A 24,308-nucleotide genomic window follows, 5' to 3' on the forward strand; every position below is an offset into this window, starting at 1 on the left:
CTCAGAGGGTTTCACCCATCAGTAGCCAAGGGGGCAGGCGGCCCAGCACTGTGGCAACTGGCACTAACCGGCCAAAGACTCAACCCCTCCCTCCAGGATACAGTGGTGGAGGGTCACTGTGGAGTGGAGGAAAGACAGGAAGGGATGCAGAAATAGACCACACCCCTCACAAGCTAAGCCCTGCCCCTACAAGACAACACATCAGCCCGCCCCAAAATGCTTTCAAAGAAACTGAGCCATGAGACCCCCTTGGTTCTGTCATTGCTGTATTGTTAGCAAGGCGCAGCCGTGGAGTGGTCCTATGATAAAATGCAGCAGGGCAGGGAGGGGCAGAGCCGCCTGGTGTGGAAGGGAGCCAAACCCCCAGTTCACTGGGGGCTCCCCATTTCTGGGGCAGCTCTCAATCATCCCAGCTGCAAACTGAGCATTGGTAACAAAACACATCACTGCAGAAGAGCCAGAATGGTCCAACATGAGAATGTGAAGAGGGGGCCGGCTCCCGCCTGCACCAAACATGGCCTGACGCCTGGACAGGGTTGGGCAGCCATCCCCGCCTCCTCGGCGCTGAGCCGAGGGTTGGTCCCTTCCCAGCTGTGAGAAAGGGGGTTCGGATAACACCCCCGAGACGTTCCCCCGCCTGTGAGCAGGCGGCACAGGCTCAGGCGAACCGCCCAGGAGATTTAAGAGTGGCGTTCGCCATATCTCAGACTACGCGGCCGAATGTGGGGTCTTTTGTGGGGTCAGTGGCCAGGTGACACTCCCCAGTAGCACCAGCAATGGAGGCAGGTGCTTTTGGGTGGAGCATCCTGGGCTGCATCCCTGGAGGGGGGCATTAGTGGGGGTTGGAGCTGAGACATGGGCTTGGGCAGGCGTCCCATGGTCTGCGGGACTCCAGCAGCCACGCTGTGAGCACCGCAGGACACCAGGCTCAGACGCCCCCCCATGGGGGAAGAGATGGGGTCAGGGGCTGCCTGAGGGGGGCTCTGGGCTGGGATAAGCGTACATGGGAGCCGGGAGCAGCGGCCACAAAAATCAAGAGTGGGGAGCAGGCTGGCAGAGCAAGCCGTGGGGGAAGGGGCAGGGCAGCAGTTTGCAGTGGAGGCAGGTGCCAGGGGAGGGGCCCCTCCCCCAGCCGGCTACACCAGGCCATTGCCCTTCATGCGCTCCACCAGCATGGAGACCAGGCGCTCCAACTTGAGAGCAGCCTGGCGCCCGGCCTCCAGCACCTCGGCATGGTTGGCCTTCTCCCGGGTCCCGTACTCCAGCACTGCCTTGTTGGTGATCAGAGAGAAGCCGAAGACACGCAGGCCGCAGTGCCGGGCCACAAGCACCTCGGGCACCGTGCTCATCCCTGGGGGCAGAGCCTGTGTCAGTCTGCAGGGGGCGACAGAGAGCCGGCGATGCCCAGCCCCCGCCTGCAGCTGCTTGCCCTTCCTGTTCCCTCCTAAGCTCTGTTTGCCTCTTTCCTTCCCTCTCCTCCCTCCTATCCCTTCCTTCGCTACCTCCCTCCTCCTTCCCTCCCTCCCCGTTCCCTCCTCTGCCCCGTCCTTCCTCCCTCCCTTCTTTCCCTCCCTCCCTGTTCCCTATGCTGCCCCATTCCTTCCCATCCCTCCCTCCCCGTTCCTTCCTCTGCCCCATTCCCTTCCTTCCCCCCCTCCCTGTTCCCTCCTCTGCCCTGTTCCTTCCCTCCCTCCCTCCCTTTCCATTCCCTCCTCCTCTTCCCCCCTGTTCCCTCCTCTGCCCTGTTCCTTCCTTCTCTTCCCCCCTGTTCCCTCCTCTGCCCCGTTCCTTCCTTCCTGTCCCTCCCCATTCCCTCCTCCCCTCCACCGCCCTCCCTCGGCTCACCTACGGCGTCGGCGCCCAGCTGCTGCAGGAAGCGGCACTCAGCGATGGTCTCGTAGTTGGGCCCCCCCACGGTGCAGTAGACACCCTCGTGCAGGCTGGGGCCGTAGCCCAGCTCCCTGCCCACTGCCAGCGCCAGGCCCCGTAACTGCTCGTCGTAGGAGTCCGACATGGCCGGGAAGCGGGGCCCAAACCTATGCAGGCAGGGGAGGGGAGAGAGCTCGTGGGGGGGAAGGAGACAGAGGCGCACCCCCATCCCTTCCCAGAGCAGGGAATGGCCCTGGGGTCCCTTGTGCTGGGCTCTGGCCAGGACTCAGGGTCCTGTCCCCGCCCAGGGGCGCCCACCCATTTCCCGGGCTTTACACTGCTGCCACTACTGGCCATGGCAAGGGAGGAGCTGTAGGAAAATACTGGGGGGTAGGGGGCAGCAGGGAGGGAGGGCACTGGGTGCCCAGGGCAACAGGAGGGGGCCGGGTGCCTGGCAGGGCAGGGCAGCGGGGGGGCAGAGCAGCACAGGGGGCAGGGACAGGAGGTGCAGGGTGCCCGGCGGGGGGGGGGGGGGGGGGCAGCTCCTACCTCTCATCACAGGGGCCGCTCAGCGGGTTGGTGCCTGCCAGGCCGGGCATGTTGATGTGGTCCCGGATCACCATGATGTCACCAACCTGATACCCGCGGTTGAGGCCACCAGCCGCGTTGGTGACGATCAGGGTCCCTGCGCCCAGCAGGCGGAAGATCCGCACCGGGAACGTCACCTGTAGGGGGGGAGGAGGGGCATCCAATGCCAGACGCTACCCAGCCCTGGGTACCCCAATACAGCTCTGCTGGTGCCCCTCACCCCCAACCCGCAGCCCCCCTCCTCTCCCCTTTCCCCATGCCCCTCATTCCTGAATCGCAGCCCCCGTGTCCCTCACCCCCAACCCGCAGCCCCCCTTCCCTCCCCCCATGCCCCTCACACCCAACCCGCAGCTCCCCTCACTCCTGAACCACAGCCCCCCCATGTCCCTCACTCCTGAACTGCAGCTCCCTTTCCCTTCCCCCATGCCCCTCACTTCTGAACCGCAGCCCCCCGTGTCCCTCAGGGCCGGCCTTAAGGAAAATGGCACCCTAGGTGAATTTATATTTTGGTGCCCCATGAGTTTAACGATGTAGTACTTTCACTACAGGGTGTTGGGGGATGGGGCTGTAGTGAAAACTCTATGGTTTTTTTGCGGATAACTTAGAAATTAGCTGTTGATTTCACTGTACACACACAAATATTTCCATCAGTAATAAATAATTTATTTACAAATAGGGAAAGCAAGAAAAATGCTGCTTGAAAACTTGTTAGAGTCAAAATTCAGTGATCTAAACTTCTGAATTGGGCTTGTTACAAATGGACTAGTGAATGAATAGTTAAATCAACAAATCCTTTCTGGTTTTCGGATAGTTATTTTGTATATTTTGACATGTGATACTGACACTTAGTGGGTTTTGCTGTTTTGTTGTAGTCATGTTGGCACCTGGATATGAGAGCCATAAGGTGGGTGAGGTAATATCTTTAATTGGACTGACTTCAGTTGGTGAAAGAGACAAGATTTCAAACCCCACAGAGCTCTTCTCCAGGTCTGTGAAGTTCAAAAGGGCTTCTCTCTTTCACCAACCAAAGTTGGTCCAAACAAAGATATTACCTCAGCCACCTTGTCTCTCTGTGTTTTAACAGCTTTAAAGCCTGAACTCTTTGAATCTCAACTTCTACTGTTATTAAAAAGTTAACTGACCTGCCCCCCATAATTTCCCACAACTGTGAAAATTACAAACTATAAAAAGACAAAAAAGCTTAAAAATAAAGTTTATATTACACATCAACGTTATAAAAAAAATAAAAAGTGCATTCTACCAAGCCTATTTATAAGCCAGAGCAGCAGAGTTGAAGTGTGTGTGTGTGGGCGGGGGGGATTGGGAAACGCTTATGCCCAAATACATTTGTTAGTCTGTCAGGTGCCACAAGGACTAACAAATTTATTTGCGCATAAGCTTTCGTGGGCTATAACCCACTTCCTCAGATGCATGGAGTGAAAAATACAGTAGGCAGGTATAAATATACAGCACATGAAAAGATGGGAGTTGCCTTACCAAATGCGGGGTGAGTGCTAACGAGGCCAATTCAATTAGGGTGGATGTGGCCCATTCCCAACAGTTGACAAGAAGGTGTGAGTATCAACAGAGGGAAAATTATTTTTTGTAGTGATCCAGCCACTCCCAGTCTACAAGCTGTCAGGAACAGTATCCCCGATAATGTCATGGCAAACCTGGTGGCTGAGCTTTGTGACTTTGTCCTCACCCAGAACCATTTCAGATTCGGGGATGATTTATACCTTCAAGTCATCGGCACTGCTGTGGGTACCCACATGGCCCCACAGTATGCCAACATTTTTATGGCTGACTTAGAACAACGCTTCCTCAGCTCTCGTCCCCTAGCACCCCTACTCTATTTGCACTACATTGATGACATCTTCATCATATGGACCCACAGGAAGGAGGCCCTTGAGGAATTCCACCAGGATTTCAACAATTTCCACCCCACCATCAACCTCAGCCTGGACCAGTCCACACAATAGATCCACTTTCTGGACACTACAGTACAAATAAACAATGGTCACATAAACACCACCCTATACCGGAAACCTACTGACTGCTGTACTTACCTACATGCCTCCAGCTTTCATCCAAACCACATCACATGATCCATTGTCTACAACCAAACCCTAAGATACAACCGCATTTGCTCCAATCCCTCAGACAGAGACAAACACCTACAGGATCTCTATCAAGCGTTCTTAAAACTACAATACCCACCTGGGGAAGTGCGGAAACAGATTGACAGAGTCAGAAGGGTCACCTACTACAGGACAGGCCCAATAAAGAAAGTAACAGAACACCACTAGACATCACCTACAGCCCGCAACTAAAACCTCTCCAGTGCATCATCAAGGATCTACAGCCTATCCTGAAGGACGATCCCTCACTCTCACAGACCTTGGTAGACAGGCCAGTCCTCGCTTACAGACAGCCCCCCAAATTGAAGCAAATACTCACCAGCAACTACACAGGACACAACAGAAACACTAACCCAGGAACCCATCCGTGCAACAAACCCCGTTGCCAACTCTGTTCGCATATCTATTCAAGGGACCATCATAGGACCTAACCACATCAGCCACACTATCAGGGGCTCATTCACCTGCACATCTACTAATGTGATATATGCCATCATGTGCCAGCAATGCCCCTCTGTCGTGTACATTGGCCAGATCGGACAGACTCTACACAAAAGAATAAATGGACAGAAATCAGACATCAAGAACTGTAACATTCAAAACCCAGTAGGAGAGCACTTCAATCTCCCTGGACACTTAATAATAGACTTAAAAGTAGCCATTCTTCAACAAAAAAACTTCCAAAACAGACTTCAATGAGAAACTGCAGAACTGGAATTAATTTGCAAACTTGACACCATCAAATTAGGCCTAAATAAAGACTGAGAGTGGCTGGGTCACTACAAAAAATAATTTTCCCTCTGTTGATACTCACCCCTTCTTGTCAACTGTTGGGAATGAGCGACGTCCACCTTGATTGCATTGGTCTCGTTAGCACTGACCCCCCACACTTGGTAAGGTAACTCCCATCTTTTCATATGCTGTATGTTTATACCTGCTTAGTGTATTTTCACTCCATGCATCTGATGAAGTGGGTTTTAGCCCACAAAAGCTTATGCCCAAATAAATTTGTTAGTCTCTAAGGTGCCACAAGGATGCTCGTCGTTTTTGCTGATACAGACTAAGGGTATGTCTACACTACCCATGTTACGCAGCAGTGCCCCCACGCTGTGCCATGGGCAGTACAGACACGCTTTATTGCGGGAGTGCGATGGTAGCTTTATCACCAGGAGTGCGGCTCCTGGTGATAAAGCGTTGTCTATACTGGCGCTTTTCAGTGCTAAAACTTTTCACACCCCTGAATGTTTTTTCACACCCCTGAATGACAAAAGTTTTAGCACTGAAAGTGGCAGTGCAGACACAGCCTTACACGCTACCCCTCTGAAACCTATCCCTACTAGAGTTCTCTCTCAGCTTAAGGGCCTGATTGAAATTGTAAATCACAACCACCACACAGGTTTCAGAGTGGTAGCCGTGTTAGTCTGTATCAGCAAAAACAACAAAAACAACGAGGAGTCCTTGTGACACCTTAGAGACTAACAAATTTATTTGGGCTTAAGCTTTTGTGGGCTATCACACATTATCCTCAGTTCCATCCTCACACTAACAGCAGGAACCCGTGACTTCCAGAGGATGAATTAGGTTTGCAGGATATGTGATTAAGATGGGAGTAAAGAAAGGAGTTTCCTTATTCTTAATCTTGATGCAGCATAGAAATGTACACAACATTGTGCCCAACAGTTTAGATCAGGCTCTGCCCCAAGGAATTTCAGTATACTGTTAAGTACAACTTGTAGTGGAAACAGAAACTGTTGAAAAAAGAAAGCCTGAGGGTATGGGTAAGCAATCAGGGATTGAATGAAAGGTAAATGGGTTTCAAGGAGATCACAGCAGGCAGGCAGACACCACCCACTGTGACTCCCATACCCACTCCTGTTCAGGTTGGGGGTGGGGGAGGAGGCACATGGGGGAGTTGATCTCAGTGTCACACTCATTTATCTCCTATGCACCCACCTGCCTGACTCTGGGGAGGCAGCAGCCCCCCTGGGACCAAGAAAGTAAAGCCTCTGAACCAGGGGAGCAGGGAGGACAGGACCTTCAGCTGCTGAGGGGGGGGGGGAGAGGGCACAATTTAAAGGTCCCTCTCCATCAGCTGGAGTGTCATACAGCGCCCTCCCCAGGCAGCCCAGCCCTCCCCCTTGCCCTCAGGTCCTCTGTGGGAAAGCAGCTGTTCCCTCCTCCCTCCCATACCTAACCTCTCCCTGCAGAGCTGAAGCAGCAGCCCTTCCTCCCTACTGCTCCCAGGTGCCTCCAGCAAGCAGGGGAGGGAGGGGGAGAGATCAGCAGACAAATCCTGGCAGAAAACTGGGGAGGAGGGGTAACATGACCCAGCGCATGCCCCCCCATGTGTCAGCTCTCTGCAGGGAAGGGATGGGATGGGAGCAGGCAGGCTGCAGCAGCGCCCCTCGTGGTGCTCACTGTGTGGAGCTAAATATGCGCTCCAGTCCTGCGGGCTGTGCCAGGGGAAAGAGCAAGCCCTTACCTGGACAAGTGGGACTCTTAGTGGGGAAGGGGAAGAGAAGGGGGGTGGACCCTGACCTGCTCTACACTAAAGCACAACCAAAGAGCTGGGCTGCTGCAAGCCCCCAGTCAGCCGGCACACACAGAGACAAGCTGCACACACACTCCTCCTTCAATACCATCCCCCCACCCCCGACATCAGGTCAGGACCCAGCACAGCCTGCCCCATGGTGTCTACAGGGGGCCCCCTGTGCCAGGAGAGTGGGGGGACCCCACCGGGCACCCACCCCTGCTCCTGCTCCTCTGGGTGAGTGAGTGCCTCAAGCTGCAGCTTGGATGCGTGTGTTTTTCTCTCCCCCCCCGGGCCAACCCTGGCTCGGCTGGCAGTAGGGCTTTCCCTCCTTAAGCCCAGCTGGCTGGCCACAGGTAAAGTCACAAGGGACCTATCAAATGCGCCCCCATCAGCACCGTCGCCTTGGGCAGCTGCCCTTATCGCCCTGGTCAAAGGCCGGCCCTCACTCCCGAACCACAGCTCCCCTCCCCTCCTCCCATGCCCTGCAATCCCGAACCACAGCCCCCCTCCCGTCCCCCCATGCCCCTCACTCCTGAACCGCAGCCCCCGTGTCCCTCACTGCCGACTCGCAGCTCCCCTCCCACCATGCCCCTCATTCCCAAATCGCAAACCCCTCCCCTCCCCCCTGACTCCCAAACCACAGACCCCCCATTCCCCTGTGCCCCTCAGTACCGACCCACAGCCCCCTGCTAGCCCAGCCCTGGGCTCCCCCCACACCACCTTCCCCACAAGGAGCCACTCACCTTCCACAGTGGGTACCCCTCATACATGTGGAACCGGCCCTTCATCACCACGCAGCTTACCCCCGCCAGCATCCCGAACACCAGCTTCCCAGCATGGCCTGCCACTGCCAGAGACGGGAAAGGGTTAAACACCGGCCCCAGGGCATTTACACAGTGTAGGTCCTGCCTCGCCTCTGCACCCCCTGCCCCTCATGCTCTGCACCCCCGCCCCCACCACTCGCCCTCTGCACCCCCCTGTCCCTCGCCCCATATTGCCCGTTATACAGTATAGCGGCCCTTTCCCTTCCCGCATCCTCTTCTGCCCCTAGTGCCCATTGTACAATATAGCTGCCCCTCGCTGGGTACCTGTGCTCTGGGGAAAGTTGGGAATGTCCGTGTAGTTAAAAACCACTGGATCCTTCACCAGGTCAGCCAGGCCCCCAAGGCCAGAGCCACAGATAATGGCCAAGCTAGGCCGGTGCTTGGTGTGATCCAGCAGCCATTCGGCTGTTTCCTTGTGCTGCTCATACGTGTACCTGCTGGGGGAGAGAGACGCAAGAGAGTTAAAACGAGTCATGTGTTTACACAGCAGGGCCGATCCCCTCCAGCAGGGGGTGCAGGGGGACACACACACTCACTCACACATATATACACACACAGCAGGGTTGATCACCTCCAACAGGGGTGCAGCCACACACACAGAGAGTAGGGCTGAATCCCTCCAGCAAGGGGCGCAAGGACACACACACACACACACACACACACACACACACACACACCAGGGCCGATCCCCTCCAGCAGGGGTGCAGGGACACACACACACACCAGGGCAGATCCCCTCCAGCAGGGGTGCAGGGACACACACATACTCACTCACACATATATACACTCACAACAGGGCCGATCCCCTCCAGCAGGGGGCGCAAGGACACAGGGACACACACACACACTCATCCAGCTCCCAGCCCATCTCAGCGGCCTGGCATGGGCTGACACTGGGCGGGAGGGCGGTGCAGAGCTGCAGGGGTACAGGGGGCTGGAGCCGGGCTGGGCCAGAGGGAGAATGCCAGGGTGGGAGCAGTGGCCACGGTAGGGCAGGACGGAATTACAGAGCAAGGGGAAGAGACGGGGCCAGAGGATGGGCGAGGCGCCAACCCCAGGGAGGCCAGGGCGAGGGCAGGGACCTCTGAGCTGCCAGGCTCCTGAGCTGGTCCTGCAGGGAGCTGCCTCCTCTTTGTCCCCAGGAGAAGGGCCCCAGCCTGGCAGGACACGGCACTTTACCAGCACCATCCACCCTGCGTGGGCTTGCGGGGAAATCTCCCCCCACCCCAGCTTTGCCGGTGCCCCTCACTCCAAACCCGCAGCCCCCACTAGTCCGGGAGATAGCCTGGGCCTGATCTCCTGTCACTGGAGGGTAGAGAAGGGTGCTGGGGGCAGGCAGCCTGCAGAGTCAGGCAGGCTGGCCTGGGATTGCTCCCTGGCCTGTTGATCGTTAACTAAGGGGTATGTGGGGAGCAGGATCAGCCCAGGCCACTGAAGGGGAAGTGGCTGCCCCAGGGGCCCATTACTCCGCAGGACCAGGCGCTAGCAGGGCACCACCTGGGCGGTGGTTTTCCAGAAAAGAGAGATGTCTCTGCCCCGATCCCCCCTCAGCCATTATTCTGCAGGGCCCTGCGCTGGCAGGTTGCCATCTGGGCGGTGGTTTCCCGGAATAGAGAGACGTCTCTGCCCCGCTTCCTGCCGGTCCCCCTCCTACTCCCCCGCAATTGAGTCACACACTGGGTTTTGGAGGGAAATGTGCCAAGCTGGCTGTTTGGGTCAGGCGGCTTTGACTCATCCGGGTGCTGGGGGAGCCTGGAGGCACCATAAACATGAGAATCTGGTCTTAGCAAGGGGTGGAATAGCAGGGCGCCGTGGGTTGGGACTGAGGGGCACCAGTAAACTCTCCTTGCAGCTGCCAGGGGCTGGATCAGAGCCAGCGCCCCCTGGACTGCAACAACCCCATGCCCCATTCCCCCCCCCCCCCCCCGCCAGCATGGCATTAAGGGGTCAGGGAGAGTCTCACATTCCCTGCAGGAGCAGACGGCCCCTCACCCATTACGAGTGGATCAGAACTAGCCCTACTGCACCAGGCTGGGGTCACTGTGCAGGGCTCCGCACAGCTAGGGGCCCTGGGCTGCAGGGGGAGTACAGCAGGGGGCGCTGGGCAACGGGGGGATATAGCAGGGGGCACAACAAGGGTGCTGGGCTAAGGGGGCGCAGCCAGGGGAGTACAGCGGGGGCGCTGGGCAGTCAGGGGGCACAGCAGGGGGCGCTCTCCGCAGGCAGACCATTTGCCCTAGAGCAGTGGTTCTCAAACTTTTTTACTGGTGACCCCCTTTCCCATAGGAACCCTCTGAGTGCGACCCCCCTTATGAATTAAAAACACCTTTCTATGTATTTCACACCATTATAAATGCAGGAGGCAAAGCAGGGTTTGGGGTGGAGGTTGACAGCTGGCGACCACCGATATAATCACCTCACGACCCCCTCAGGGGTCCCGACCACCAGTTTGAGAACCCCTGCACTAGAGGATCACCTCAGCCCTCCCTGGGGTCCTGGCCCCAGTGCCAGCCGCTGTCAGTGCCAGGGCTAATTAAGGCTCCCCCAGACTGCCCGGCACACCCCACAGCACCTCGACACCCTCTCAGGGCATCAGTGACAGAGATCCCAGGCGACCTGCCCCCCCCCCCCGCTGTAACCACTAGACAGCACTCCCCTCCCATCACTGGGGATGGGACCCAGGAGTCCTAGTTCCAGCCCTCCCGGAGAGGACCCAGGAGTCCGCCCCTCCCCCCGCGCACACCTGCGCTCCTCAGACGCTGCCGGCTCCATGGCGGGTCCGGGCGATGCTGAGCCGGGCGCGGCCGGGCCCGGGTGACTCCGCCTGCTTCGCCCCGCCCCCAGCCCAGCCCCACCAGCCGCAGCCCCGCTCTCTGTCCCGTTCCGGCTCCGGCAGAGCCCCCCACCCCGCCCGCCAGCCAGCCAGCAGCCGGGGAGACCCCCCCACCCAGTCCCCCAGCACCGGGGAGAGACCCCCATTTTAGCCCCCCATTCCCAGCGCCCAGGGGAGATCCCCTATTCTAGCCCCTCAGCGCCAGAGACACCACCCTTTCCACCCTCCAGCATCAGGGGAGACCCCCCATACTGCCCCACCATTCCCAGCCCCTCAGTGCCCAGAGGAGACCCCCCAATCCAGCCCCCCAGCATCGGGGGAGACCCCATAATTCTAGCCCCTCCCCATTCCCAGCATCCCGACGCCAGAGACACCCCGCAATCCAACCCCACTACTCCCAGCTGGCCGGCAGCAGACACCCCCCCAATCCAGCCCCCTACTCCCAGCCCCCCGGCGCCAGAGACACCCCCCTTTCCAGACCCCGTACTCCTATCCCCCCAGCACCAGAGATATCTCCATTCCAGCCCCCCAGCACCAGAGACACCCCCAATCCAGCCCCCCATTCCTAGCGCCCAGCACCAGAGACACCCCCAATCCAGCCCCCCATTCCTAGCCCCCAGCACCAGAGACACCCCCCAATCCAGGCCCCCTACCCCCAGTGCCAGAGACACCCCCCAATCCAGCCCCACTATTCCTAGCCCCCCAGCACCAGAGACACCCCCCAATCCAGCCCCCCAGTGCCAGAGACTCCCCCCATCCAGCCCCCCTACTCCCAGCCCCCCAGCGCCAGAGACACACCCCTTTCCTGCCCCCCTATTCCCAGCCCCCCAGCGCCAGAGACACCCCCTAATCCAGCCCCCCTATTCCCAGCCCCCCGGAGTCGAGGAGTGACCAGACCTCCCGATTTTCGGGGCTTTCTCTTATACATGTAACTGTAACACCCGCCGCCCCCGATTGTTCACCCTCTCCCAGCGCTGGAGCGACCCCCCCGATCTCCAGCAGAACGCCCCCACATCCCACTGGCGCCGGGGGGCTCGGGGGCGGGGCCACATGCTTCCCAGGCAGTAAACGGCGGGCTTTTACAGCGGGGTGGGGCCAAGCTGAGAGCTCGGGGGGTGGGGCCAGGGATGGCCCCTGCCCCCGGCGTGCTCAGTCCCGCCCCGTAGGCCGAGTTCCCCCTTCCCCCGACAAGGAGCCTGGAGATTGCGGAGGGCGGGGCTATAAGGAGGGTCGTTGACAGGCAGTGGGAGGGGCCCTCGCTGGGAGTGGGTATGGCCAACGGGGTGAGGCCCGGCTCAACTGACATGGGAAACAGCCAACGAGGCGCACTGCGCCTGGAAGGCGGGAGCGGAGCAGTTAATGAGGGCGGGGCTTGGTGGGTCGGGCGAGTTCGACGGTAGCCAATGGGCGGGGGCCGGAGGGGTCGTGCGAGGGGTAGTTGCTGCTTCCAGCCAGTCAGGCGGCGTGAAAGCGCTGACGATACGACGGGCTGAGCGATTGGCCAATCAGAGTTTTCAACATGTGGGACTGATCGCCAAGGTCCAGCCAGTAAGAGAAGCCACCGGGATCACGTGGGGGAAAGCACCGTTAGTCGAGCCATTCAGGGAGCCCATTTAGAGTCACATGAGAAGGGTGACGAATCCAGCCAATGGGTGGGGAGCATTAATGTCACGTGCTGGCAATTGGCCGCCGCCAGTCAATGAGAGAACGACTTGAGCTCACGTGATGTTGGTGTCACATGACTGCTACCAGGTCTCCTCTTGGCCAATAGGCGGCCGTCTCCCTCTCACGTGACTCAGGACATCGCTGCGGGGAGCCGGGGACGGGCGCTACGGCAGCCGGGAAGCGACGATGTCGGGGGACGGCGAACGCTCCCCGTTGCTGCCCGCGGAGCTCGGCGAGCCGGGCACTCCCGGGGCGGGCGGGGTCCTGGCCGGGCCTGGCGGGCTCGTGCCCTCCGCGCCGCTCCCGCCCTACGGGGGTCCCGCCGCAGAGAAGCCGGCCCCGCCCCATGGTGAGCGGCCCCGCCCCCACGGCCTTGCAGGGGCGGGGCTAATGAGCGTGGGGGAGGGGCGGTGTGGGTGGGGCTAAGGCTGAGTGGGCAGGGCTGTGGGGGCTACAAGTTCTGGGGAGGGGTTGGGGTCTTGATCGATGGGGCGGGGGGGGCTGCAGCTGTCAGGGAGGTCTTGGTGGGCGGGGCTAAGGGAACTGGGAGGAGCTATGTGGCTTGTTGGGTGGAGCTAATGGCTGGAGGGTGGGACTGGGGGAGGAGCTTTGGGAGGTGGGTGGGGCTAAGGGGCCTAGGGCAGGCTGACTTGCAGGTGGCTGTAGCCTGTGGTTCCCTCACCCAGGCTTCCCACCATTCCTGGACGGCCACCCAGCCGTGCTGCATGGCGAAGACCCCCCGCCCTACTCACCCATGGCCAGCCCTGACAGTGGCAGCACCCCCATGATCACCTGCCGCGTCTGCCAGAGCCTCATCAACGTGGAGGGCAAGATGCACCAGCATGTGGTGAAGTGCAGCGTCTGCAACGAGGCCACGGTGAGCTGGGCCACACTGATTTCACAGGTCTTCCTGTGGGGGGCTGGATCTCCCATTCACCTCCCTGTGAGGTCCCACTACCCTCTTCCCCCACCATATGCCTGTCTCTGTCTCTCCAGTGAGCTCGGCTGGGGTCCCTGAGGGGCCCCCCAGGAATGGGAGGGATTTGGGGGTTGTCTGTCGGCCCCTGGCACGAGGCGTCAGGGGATGGTCTCTCCGTAGAGCTGGAATGGCAATTCTCAGCTCTGAAGACTCCCTTGGGATCTGGCTGGAGCTGGGAGACCCCGAGGCTTGGACCAGGGGAAGTGGAGCAAAAGGCCTGAGATTGCTGTGCCCCCTCCAGAGCCAGGGGTGCAACCCAGAAGTCCTAGCCTCCAGCACCCCCAAGGCTCATGCCTCCTCTCTGTTTCTGCTGCAGCCGATCAAGAACGCCCCCCCGGGGAAGAAGTACGTGAGATGTCCCTGCAACTGCCTGCTGATCTGCAAGGTGACATCCCAGCGCATTGCCTGTCCCCGGCCCTACTGGTGAGCCATTTGGGGGGGGGGGTTCCCAAGCCGTGCTGGGCAGCGGGGAGGGGCGGCACTGAGGGCACGTTAGGCCTGGGTGATGCTTCCCGGGGTACCTGAGTGGGAGGAAACCTGTCTGTGCCCAACTGGCCTTAACTTCAGGAACGCAACTTCCAGTGTAGACACAATCCTCTCGCTCTCAGCCATGCAAATGTCTCACGTGGTGAATTAGTGTGCAGCTATCTGATCCCGGGGATCCCTGTAACCTCCTGGCCACACCCTGTGCCCCCTACCTGTTGGCACCAGCAGTCCCTAGGTCACAGCCTGGCTTGGTACCCAGGACAGGGCAGGGCTCCGGTTTCATCCCTGTTGCTTTCTCTCGCCTGCTGCAGCAAAAGGATCATTAACCTGGGCCCAGTGCACCCAGGGCCTCTGAGCCCTGAGCCCCAGCCTGTGGGAGTGCGGGTCATCTGTGGACACTGCAAGAATACTTTCCTGGTAAGCGGGGGCAGCCAGGACTCCTGGGTTCTGTCCCTGGCTCTGGGAGGGGTGCGGGTGTAGTGGGTTCAGCACGGGGGTGGGAACCAGGACTCCTGGGTTCTGGCTGTGGGAGGGGCGTTGGGTCTGGTGGGTAGAGTAGGGAAGGCTGGGAGCCAGGACTCCTGGACTCTATTCCAGCTCTGGGAGGGGAGTGGGGTCTAGTGGTTAGAGCAGGAGACGGTGAGGCTGGGAGACAGGACTCCTGGGTTCTAACCGTGGCTGTAGGAGGGGCGTTGGGTCTAGTGGGTAAAGTAGGAGGCTGGGAGCCAGGATTCCTGGGTTCTGGCTGTGGGAGGGGCATTGTGTCTTCCTGAGTTCTGGCTGTGGGAGGGGCATGCGGTATAGTGGATAGAGCAGGAGGCTGGGTGTCTCATGTGTGTTTCTTTCTGGTTCTCCTTCTTCCAGTGGACAGAGTTCACAGACCGCACCTTAGCCCGCTGCCCGCACTGCCGCAAAGTGTAAGTTTCTTGCCCCGAGACCCATTGCCCCGGGCCACAGCTACAGGACAGAGAGAGACCTGGTCCTGGGGGTGGGGCTGGGCCCATGTGGGCTGGGGAGGCTGAGGGGTGGAAGGGGCTGTGAAAGCGAGGCCGAAGTGTGGGGTCTAAGGGCATGGGGAGTGGTTGAGCTCAGAGGCAGGCCTTCTGGGTTCTCTCCCTGGCTCTGGGGAGGGGTATGGGGTCGAGTGGGGCTGGGGGCCAGGACTCCTGGGTTCTCTCCCTGGCTCTGGGAGGGGAATAGGGTGGCTGGGGGCAGGGGACCAGGACTCCTGGGTGTCCATGTCTGACTCTGACTCTCTCCCCCGCAGCTCCTCCATCGGGCGCAGGTACCCCCGGAAGAGATGCATCTGCTGCCTCCTCCTAGGTGTCCTAGTGGCGGTAGCTGCCACAGGCCTAGCGGTGAGTGTGTGACCGGGGCAGGGGAGCAGGCCATGCTGACGGAGCCTTAGGACAGTCTAAGTCGCCGTGCTGCCCTGGGAGAAAGGGGGCATTGAGTGGGGAATGGTCTTTTGGACATAGAACCTAGGAGTCCTGATCCCAACCCCCCTGCCCCCTCAACCATTAGACCCCCCTCCCCGCGCAGAGCCAGGCTGGAACACAGGTGTCCTGACACTGCTGTCTCTCTCTGCGCAGTTTGGCACGTGGAAGCACGCCCGGCGGTACGGTGGGATCTACGCCTCCTGGGCGCTGGTCATTCTCCTGGCTGTGCTGTGTCTGGGCCGGGCCATGTACTGGGCCTGCATGCGAGTCAGCCACCCCGTCCAGAACTTCTCCTGAGCCGCCCCCAGCCCCTGCTGTGGGGAGCCCCACCCATCTCAGCCAGCTTCTGCCCAGCCCCCTGGTCCGCTCCTGTGCCCCTCGCCTTGGTCCTGTTTCCCTCCCATCCCGCCTGAGCAGGAGACTCCCACAGAACGTGACCAATGGAGGCAGCTGCGGTGGTATCAAGGGCAAGGGGCCCCACCAGCCCAAGAGGGCAGCTGGACTATGGTAGCTCTGTCTGGACCAACCCAAGAGGGAGCTGGATTACAGTGGCTCAGCTGGGACCTACCCAGCCAAGGGACGCTGAGTGACAGAGATGGGACCTGACACCCGCCCCCCAGCCAAGAGACACTGGGCAACAGAGATGGGACCCCCTTTCGCCCCCAAGGGACACTGAGCGATGGAGCTGGGACCCACCACCCAGGAGACTTCACGCACCCGAGGGACGCTGGGCGACGGAGCTGGGACCCATCACCCCAGAGACCTCACACACCCAAGGGACACTGGATGACGGAGACGGGACTCTCCACCCTTGAGACCCCGCGCACCCAAGGGACACTGGATGACGGAGACGGGACTCTCCACCCTTGAGACCCCGCGCACCCAAGGGACACTGGATGACGGAGCTGGCACCTACCAGCCCCAACACCCTGGGTAACAGAGCAGCGACTCTCTGCCCAGGATGAGGTGGCCAGAGGGAAGAAGGAAGCCCCCATAGCTGCCAAGTCACTGGGGGTCCCATATCCATCCTGATGGGGACACTGCCACACCCAGCACCCCCTTGGCCTGCAGGGAAGTGGGGCGGGAGGGGGGCCCCCCAGCTTTGGGGGCATTGAGTACATTCTGGGGGGGATGGGACCTACTGGGGACGGGAGCTGACACCAGGGGACAGGGGTGATGAGTAGGATTCAGCTCGCTGCTGCTTCATGGTGGGTTCATCTCTTAGGCCACTGTTCACCCCACTGATCTGTGCTCTGTCAGGCCTGCCCCCCAAGCCAGCCAGTCTTCTGCCCTGGGGCCACATCAGAGCTGGTGCTCTCTTGAGGGAACAGACCCCATGTCCCATTCCCTTCCTCCCTGAACCAGCCAGTCCCTGCCCTGGGGCCAGATGGGAGCCGGTACCCCTTAGAAGGGAAAGGCCTGTGCCCTGGCTCTGTTTAGGGACCAAAGCTGACCTTTATTTGGGTGGGAGAGCTGGAGGGGAGCAGCCCCTGCCCTGATCTCTCCCCCCCCACCCCAATGCCCGGGGGGAAGCTGCTCTGGGTTTGCTCTCTCACCCCCCCACCCCCCCGGCTGCTCTGGTTCTTTGCACATTCCTGCAGGGGAGCCAATGGGTAATGCCCCTGTCGCATGGGGGCCCTGAGCCTTCCCAGCATGCCTCTGAGCTCCCCCACGGGGCCACCCCTTCCCATCCAGCCCCTGCTCTGACTGGGCTGATCGCTGCAGCCTGGGGAGCAGAGCGCTGCCCCTATTGCCGCATGTGGGGGGTGTGATCCTAACTCAACCCCCTCTCCCGCCCCCTAACTCCTCCCCTCCCCACACGGCCCTGCACCAGCTCCCTTGGCTGGGCCCTGCCTCCCCTGGTGTGGGGTTGGGGACCCCAGTGGGATGGGGCAGTGGGGTGGAAAGGACAGGGGGTGATCTGCCTGGAGGGTTGGTGATGAGGGGTGCCTGGTGCTGGCCTCCCACTCGGGGAGGGAGAACAGAACGTCTCCGGCCTCGGTTCTTCAGGGATCTTTGGGGAGCTGGGAAATAGGGTTCACCCCCTTTCCCAGGGCTCCCTGCTGTTCTGGCTTGTACATACTGACCACTCCCCTGTACATAGCTATTTAAATCCAGCCCCGGGCTTCTTCCCCCATTTCCCCTCTGCCCCCCACCCCGTGCAGTACTACTTTAATCTGGTGTGTCTGTCCTGGGGGAGGGCTGGCCCAACTGATGGATGCCCTCACAGTGTAAATAAAGAGATTCCATATGGCACCTGCCTGCCTGGCTCCATCGCTCTGCCCCATGGTGACCCTGGGGGGGAAGAGGGCTAGGTCTGGGGGTCCCATTGCCAGCTTGAGAGCCCACCAACTCATTACACCACAGGGGCAACAACAGCCAGGGACAGCCACTGTGGTTAGAGCGGGGGGGCCCCATACTTCTGAGCCAGCCAGCCCGCACTGTGGGGCCTGACCTGAGCTGGTACCCCCTAGAGGGGAAAGGCCCTGTGTCCCATTCCCCTGCCCTGCCACAGGGCTGGATCGTGGCCGACACCCCCTAGAAGGGAAAGGCCCCGTGTCCCATTCCCCACCCCGAGCCAGCCAGTCCCCTGCCATGGGGCTAGCGCCCCCTAGATTGGCAGTGGTTGAAGGTATCTGAGGTTTCCAGCTAGGGGGCTGATTGGAGCTCAGTCCCCTGAGTGCTGGCAACCCCTAGAGCCTCCTGCTCCTGGCTTGGATGGGGATTTCTGGGAGGGGAGTGGGGTCTAGTAGTTACAGCAGGGGCCTGGGAGCCAGGACTCCTGGGATCTCTTCCAGCTCATGGGGGTGGGAGGGGCAGGGTGTGCAGCAAGAGTCCTGGGAGAGAAGCATCCTGTAGACAGGCTGGTGTCTCCACCAGGCCAGGGCTGGATCCACCCCTTTGCTGGAGATGTGGGGGGCCCCCTGAGGGTGTCCCTCTGTAGGACCCCAACTCCTCCTCAGCCTGCATATGGCTGAACCAGCTGCAGGTGGATTAAGGCACCCCCTGTCCATGCCTTCCTCCCTCCCCAGGAGCAGGAGGGCTCTGCTCACCAAACCTCTCCTTCAGGCGTGGAGTTGGTTCCCCCAGAGCAGTGGGGCTGGGATGGAACACCCCACTGAGATGCATGGAACAGTTCCCCCTCTCCCATCAATAGGTTCAGGCTCTCGGCAGAACCAGGTAATGTCAGTCATGCTCGTGGTTGCTCCCCCCATCACCCAGCAATGGGCTCAGGCTGTCGGCAGACCCAGGCAGCATCAGTCACACTCAGAGCAGCTCCCTCTTACCCAGCCATTATTTCTGTAACTGGAAGCTGAGTGTCTGCAGGGATCCCTCCGTTCTAGGCTGTGATGTCCCAGGCAGGGCCTTCAGTCCAACTCTGCTTCCCCACAAAGCCCCCCTTCCCTTGCAGCTGCCTTCTGCGGGACCCCAGCTAGAAAGGCCAGTGGGCAGCATGAGGGTGACTGTCTCCCAGCTCTGCCTCACTCCCCCCCAGGGCGAGATGAAACACAGCATCTCCTTTCAAAGCCTTTAATCAATGCTCCTCACAGCTCCGTGCCCCCCTGCAAAGAATGGGGGGCTGGTTTAAAGGCAAGGCAGCAGCTTAGTTCTACAGGTAAAAAACAGTTCCTGGGGTGAGGAATTCTCTGGAGGCTAGGATGGGGGGAGGTTGGTATAAGGGGGGTTGCTTGGATGGCCCTCCAAGTTCAGGGGCCTCCTGGCCTCAGACTGGGGGTCACTGGGTGAGTTTGGGGGTTCAGGGCTGAATTTGGGAGGCTCATGGTCTTTCAGATGGGGAGGGATCTGCTGATATTCTGGGATTTACTGCACCAGGGCCCACAAGTTGGGGGGTTGAATCAGGTCTCATTTTGGGGGGAAGTCACCCATGATCTTGGGGGCGGGGGCTTTCCCTCTACTCCACCTGGCCTCACAGGGACGTATAGGGGCACGTGAGTCCAATCCCTTCTTGCTCACAAAGCCATAGAAGTGTACGTGCCACCCTGCTCACAGGACTAGAGAAAGAGGGTGCAGGGCCACATACGGCCATATGGATCCCCCACCTCACGCAGGGCCATAGAGAGGTGTATGGGCCCACTCCCACAGCTATAGAGGGGGTGTTGAGCCCATACCTAGCTGTATGGCCCCAACCCCCCGTCATACGGCCATACAGGGGTGTCAGAGCCATAGCAGGCTGTATGGCCCACCCCCCTCCTGCCCTGTTCCCAGGACCATACAGGGGTGTTGGGACCATATCAGGCTGCTCACAGGGCCATGTAGAGGGTGACGGGGCAGTGGTCACTGCCCATGGCCTGGGAGCGGATCTTGCTGTCGCACAGCGCCCCCAGCAGGCGCATTGAGACCAGGAAGTAGTCGAGGCGCCAGCCCACGTTCTTGGCGCGGGCATTCATCATGTAGGTCCAGAAGGTGTAGGCATGGGGCGTGTCAGGATAGAGGTGGCGGAAGGTGTCAGTGAAGCCGGCTGCCAGCAGCTCCCCAAAGCCCTGGCGCTCCTCGGGCGTGAAGCCTGCCGATTTCTTGTTGCCCTTGGGGTTCTTCAGGTCGATCTCGGCGTGGGCCACGTTGAGATCCCCGCAGAGCACCAGGGGCTTGCGAGCATCCAGCCCCTGCAGATAAGCCCGGAAGGCGGCATCCCAGCGCTGGCGGTACTCCAGCCTCACCAGCCCCCGGCCCGCGTTGGGCACGTAGGCCGTCACCAGGAAGTGCGAGGGGAACTCGGCCGTGATCACACGACCCTCCTGGTCGTGCTCCTCCTCGCCTGCCGGGAGACAAGGGGCTTGCATCAGAGGCCAAAGGGGAGAGGCCCTGGGCATAGGGGGCATGGCAAGGGAAAGGGACAAGGGGAAAGGCCAGAGGGCCTGTCCGAGGCTGTAGGTGGCACAGAGAGGGATTGGCAGGCAGTGGGCAAAGAGGGGTCTGCAGGCAGAGGTTGGTAGGGGGTATGGTGAGCAGGGAGCATGGGCTCAGCAGGCAGAGGCTGGGGGGTGGGGCAGGTCCCTACCAATGCCGTAGGTGATGCTGAGCGGTTCTCTCTTGCAGAGCAGAGCCACCCCGCTGTAGCCCTCCTTGGTGCCGGCGCAGGCCCAGTACTTGTGGGGATACTCGGGCATCTCCCGCATCTCGGGGGGCAGCAGCTTCTCTGCACACTTGGTCTCCTGCAGGCACAGTACGTCGGGGTCCTCCTCACGCACCCACTGCAGGGGGAAAGCAGGGTCAGCGGGGCTGGGAGCCTTTCTCTGGGAACCTCATAGGATGAGGAAGGAACCCAGGTTTCCTGCCCCCCAACTCCACCCCACTTCCCTCCGGCTCATCCCCTCCCTCGGAGCACCTGTGTCCTCCCTGCCCCTGGCCGTGGATTTCTGGTGCTGGTTGCTGGGGACCAGCTGGACCAGCGACAGCACTTTCAGGCCAGTAAAACTGCTTCCACACTACGGACAGTCACAGATCCAAGGCCAGAAGGGACCAGTGGGATCATTTCGTCCAACTGCTTGGATAGCACAGGCTGGCGAACCGCCCCGCAACAATTCCTAGCGCAGAGCTGTTCAAAATTGCCAGGGATGGAGAATCCACCACGACCCTTGGCACATTGTTCCAATTAGTCACCTTCATTATTGTACCCCTTATTTGTACCCCTTATTTCCAGGCTGCATCTGTCTAGCTTCAATTCCCAGAAGTAAAATAACCTCTCTGCACCTACTCCAGATTTGCCTGTTTCTTCATCCCGGAGTCGTATGACTCCAGCGGGCCCCAGCAATGCCCTATGAGCTCCTACCCAGCTGCTTATCCACCCTCATCCCAACCCCCAAATCTTTTTCAGACTTCAGACCCATTTGAACGATCCCACTGGAACCAAACTGGGTACAAATCCAGCTGTGGACCAGGCTCGAGGGAATCAGCCATTCATGAACCCAAGTTAACTGCTTCAGTTTTTTACAGCCGCATCATTTTCCCCCTGTCCAGCGGGATTTGGGGGATGACGAATGTCAATTTTGAGTTAAAATTTCATTCTGGGTTACGAAAAGCAAACATGTTTGGAAATTTAGGACACCCCCATGCTCCAATCCCCATTTACCAGCCAGGAAATGTAACAGAGGCAGGATGCCTAGGATTCAAATTGCCTGTTTTTCCCCTATTCTAGGATGTCTCCAAGAGTCTCTAATTTGGAGAAGACTTAGTGAGTGCCCAAGGGACCTAGGAGTCTGGGGCAGCAGAGCGGGAAGGTCCACTAAGAAGCTGTGCGTCTCTGGCATTAGGTGACTTTTCCAACACAAGCCAACGTTCCCACAGCCCAGCCGTTGTTCACTGCGCTCAACTTGGAGGCACAAAGCAGGAGAGGAAAATGGAATAAATCTAAAAATCCAAAATTTCTAGATTTGCAAAAAAATCCTGAAGTAGTGAATGTGGGAATCCAAACTCCAGGTGGAAAATCTGACCCATGAAATACACTGCGAAATCCCCCGCAACCTGGAAGATTTTTTCTGCAGGGAAAAAATCCCAATCCCTAACTCGGCTAGTGCACTTCTCAGCACTTTTCAGCAGAGCTCAAAGCCCCTTCCAAAGGAGGTCAGGATCCTTATCCCCACTGCATAGGTGGGGAAACAGGCATGGGGAGGGGAAGGGACTAGCCCAAGGTCACCCAGCAGGTCAATAGCAGAGCCAGGGAGAGAACCCAGAAGTCCTGGCTCCCAGCCCCACTGCTCTAACCCACTAGATCCCACTCCACTCCCCTCACCTAGCTGGGATAGAACCCAGGAGTCCTGGCTCCCAGCCCCCTCTGCTGTAAGATCTCTAGCTGTAATCACAAGGCCACACTGCAGCCTCTGCAGGGCAGGGCCGTCCTTACCCATATGCAAATTTCCTGGTGCCTTACGCAGCTGTGTGCTGCTCCAGTGGCAGCCCGTGCCAGCCAGGAAAGCTGCCCATGCCCCTGCTCTGCCTCTTCCCCATGGCCCCCGCCCCTGCTCTGCACCAGCACCACCCCCACTCCACCCCTTCCCCTGAGCAACATCCCGGGGGACTGCAGCAGGGGTCAGGTACACCCTGCATTCATGGGGTAGCAGGAAGTGGAGCGACCCGGCCACAGCTCGCTCTGCATCGCTGGTGTGTTCTGGGGGGCAGTTCCCCCCTGCCCCCTCAAGTCCCCAAGGCTAGGAACCAGGGGAGCAGAGCGGAGCGGGCTGGGGCTGGGTCACTCCACTTCCCGCTGCCCCTGGAGTGCGGGGTCGGGCCTTCCCTGCACTCACCGGGCGGCAGGAAGTGGAGCAACCCATCTGCAACCCACTCCGCCGGCTCATGCTGGGGGGCCGTTTCCCCCCTGCCCCCCAAGCCTGCTCCTTCCCCCCCGCGGAGGCCTGGGGCCAGCCCCTCCCCCCGTGGGGGGGGGCTGTGTAGGGCACCAAAATGTCTAGGGACAGCTCTGCTGCAGGGGCAGGGGTGGCCTTAGCCCCTGGCACCCTGTTACTACCAGGTGTAGACCAGGGCCCCAACGCGGGTGGTCCAAACTGGGGAGGAGCTGCCTAGCCCAGCGAGGACTGGCAGAGCTCAGCGCCCTGAGAGAGCTGCTCCTACCTCCAGGCCCTTCTTCTTGACCCAGGCCCGGAGCCCATCCACGTTCCACGATGTGACCTTCAGGGTGTACTTCTGCCCACCGGGAGAGATGAGCTTGTCGGGCGGATCCTGGTACAGGATGGGGCCCTCCGCCACCTTCTCCTTGGGGCCCTTCGCTGCCCCCTTCTTGCTCTTCTTTGCCCCAGGCTCTGGGGAGCAGAAGAGAGAAGGAAAGCTGGGACGTGGTGCTGAGCAGCCGGGGGGGTGCCAAGAACATAAGGACGTAAGAATGGCCCTAGTGGGTCAGACCAAAGGTCCATCCAGCCCTCCTAGCATCATACACAAGGAATGATGGGGGATTGCCATTCCGCACGGACTGGAGCGGGGCTCAGAAGGGGGCACCGTGCCGCGAGGAGTGCAGTGGGGAACACAAGCGGGCACCAGGGAGCAGGGAGGGGTCGCTGTGCCACAGGGAGTGGGCCGCGGTTACCTGTGGCCTCGAACTCGTCCGTGCTGTCCACATCCTCTGCCTTCTTCCCCCGTTTGGGCATCTCACTCCACCAGCTGGGCCCTGTGCTGAGGAGCCGACACTGCCAAGCTGCGAGCCGCAGGATCCTGAGGGCAGCGTGTGGGGGGGAGAGGAATGGGCACAAGGCAATCAGCACCAGGGGCACAGGCCATGGACCCAGCAGTCCAGAGAACCAGGGAGGACAGGCCAAAAGCCCATTCCTGCTCCCCAGCCAATCACAAACCTTCTTGCATTATAGTCTCCCCAAACCCTGGCCAATTACAGAGCTCCTTGCACAATAAACCCCCTGCTCCCCGGCCAATCCCAATCGCAGTCCTCCTTGCACAATAAACACCCATCTCCCCTGCCAATTAACACCCACCCCCCTGGCCAATCATAGCCCTCCTAGCATGATACACACCCACCCGCTCCCGGGCCAATCACAGAGCTCCTCGTACAATAAACTCCCTGTTCTCTGGCCAATAGCAGCCCTTCTTCCACACCAAACACCCACCCACTCCATAGACAATCACAGAGCTCCTGGCACAATAAACAACCAACCTCCCCGGCCAATAAACACCCACCTCCCTGGCCAATCGCAGCCCTCCAGCGCAAGAACCCCGCCCCCTCTCTCACCGTCCGGCTCCCGGCCACTCAGGACCCGCTCCGAGCCCCGCGCGCCCCACAACCCGTCCGAGGACAAAGCGCCGTAGGTTCCGAGGGGCACACGTGCGGGCGCGGTCACGTGCCGGGGAAAGGGCGGGGCTAGAGCGCTGCGCTGTCACGTGCTGGAGCCCTGGGGCTGCGGCGGACTGTGGGGAGCGGACGGCCGTGGGCGGGACTCCCGTGTCACGTGAGGCGGGAGCGGCCAGGAACT

General features: G+C 60.0%; 3 protein-coding genes across 5 annotated transcripts; 1 reads left to right on the top strand and 2 right to left on the bottom strand.

Annotated features, from left to right (window-relative positions):
• Nucleotides 1-255: 255 nt before the first annotated feature.
• PNP (purine nucleoside phosphorylase) lies at nt 256-10,839 on the bottom strand. 2 transcript variants are annotated; one of them, XM_074969876.1, is made up of 6 exons: nt 10,699-10,839; nt 8,220-8,392; nt 7,875-7,978; nt 2,419-2,594; nt 1,846-2,036; nt 256-1,351 (listed from the first exon to the last, which is right to left on the bottom strand). In XM_074969876.1, the coding sequence occupies exons 1-6, from the start codon at nt 10,725-10,727 to the stop codon at nt 1,137-1,139; spliced, it is 888 nt and encodes a 295-aa protein (XP_074825977.1). In that variant the 5' UTR covers nt 10,728-10,839; the 3' UTR covers nt 256-1,136. The 2 variants fall into 2 exon arrangements, with proteins under 2 accessions (XP_074825977.1, XP_074825978.1); XM_074969877.1 differs by having other exon boundaries at nt 8,220-8,389; nt 10,699-10,780.
• Nucleotides 10,840-12,610: 1,771 nt separating this feature from the next.
• Nucleotides 12,611-21,706, top strand: PIP4P1 (phosphatidylinositol-4,5-bisphosphate 4-phosphatase 1). Of its 2 annotated transcripts, none has more exons than XM_074970491.1 (7): nt 12,611-12,802; nt 13,140-13,330; nt 13,749-13,855; nt 14,230-14,335; nt 14,783-14,835; nt 15,186-15,276; nt 21,515-21,706. In XM_074970491.1, the coding sequence occupies exons 1-7, from the start codon at nt 12,640-12,642 to the stop codon at nt 21,533-21,535; spliced, it is 732 nt and encodes a 243-aa protein (XP_074826592.1). In that variant the 5' UTR covers nt 12,611-12,639; the 3' UTR covers nt 21,536-21,706. The 2 variants fall into 2 exon arrangements, with proteins under 2 accessions (XP_074826592.1, XP_074826591.1); XM_074970490.1 differs by lacking the exon at nt 21,515-21,706 and adding an exon at nt 15,511-16,446 and having other exon boundaries at nt 12,625-12,802.
• On the bottom strand, nt 18,936-24,299 carry APEX1 (apurinic/apyrimidinic endodeoxyribonuclease 1). The gene is made up of 5 exons (XM_074970492.1): nt 24,068-24,299; nt 23,414-23,538; nt 22,945-23,132; nt 20,378-20,570; nt 18,936-20,134 (listed from the first exon to the last, which is right to left on the bottom strand). The coding sequence occupies exons 2-5, from the start codon at nt 23,472-23,474 to the stop codon at nt 19,620-19,622; spliced, it is 957 nt and encodes a 318-aa protein (XP_074826593.1). The 5' UTR covers nt 23,475-23,538; nt 24,068-24,299; the 3' UTR covers nt 18,936-19,619.
• Nucleotides 24,300-24,308: the final 9 nt, after the last annotated feature.

The sequence above is a fragment of the Natator depressus genome, chromosome 13, assembly GCF_965152275.1.
Source record: "Natator depressus isolate rNatDep1 chromosome 13, rNatDep2.hap1, whole genome shotgun sequence".
Taxonomy (NCBI): Eukaryota; Metazoa; Chordata; order Testudines; family Cheloniidae; genus Natator; species Natator depressus.

Bases quoted from the DNA above. Each gene is read 5' to 3' on its own strand.
- APEX1 (XM_074970492.1), bottom strand. From the start codon at position 23,474: ATGCCCAAACGGGGGAAGAAGGCAGAGGATGTGGACAGCACGGACGAG. The intron at 23,133-23,413 runs GTAACCGCGGCC...TCTGCTCCCCAG, and splicing joins GGACGAGTTCGAGGCCACAG to AGCCTGGGGCAAAGAAGAGC. The intron at 20,571-22,944 runs GTAGGAGCAGCT...TTCCCCCTGCAG, and splicing joins TCAAGAAGAAGGGCCTGGAG to TGGGTGCGTGAGGAGGACCC.
- PNP (XM_074969876.1), bottom strand. From the start codon at position 10,727: ATGGAGCCGGCAGCGTCTGAGGAGCGCAG. The intron at 2,595-7,874 runs GTGAGTGGCTCC...CCCCCCCTACAG, and splicing joins AGGGGTACCCACTGTGGAAG to GTGACGTTCCCGGTGCGGAT. The intron at 1,352-1,845 runs GTGAGCCGAGGG...CTCTGCCCCCAG, and splicing joins GCTGGGCGCCGACGCCGTAG to GGATGAGCACGGTGCCCGAG.
- PIP4P1 (XM_074970490.1), top strand. From the start codon at position 12,640: ATGTCGGGGGACGGCGAACGCTCCCCGTTGCTGCCCGCGGAGCTCGGC. The intron at 13,331-13,748 runs GTGAGCTGGGCC...TTTCTGCTGCAG, and splicing joins GCGTCTGCAACGAGGCCACG to CCGATCAAGAACGCCCCCCC. The intron at 14,836-15,185 runs GTAAGTTTCTTG...TCTCCCCCGCAG, and splicing joins TGCCCGCACTGCCGCAAAGT to CTCCTCCATCGGGCGCAGGT.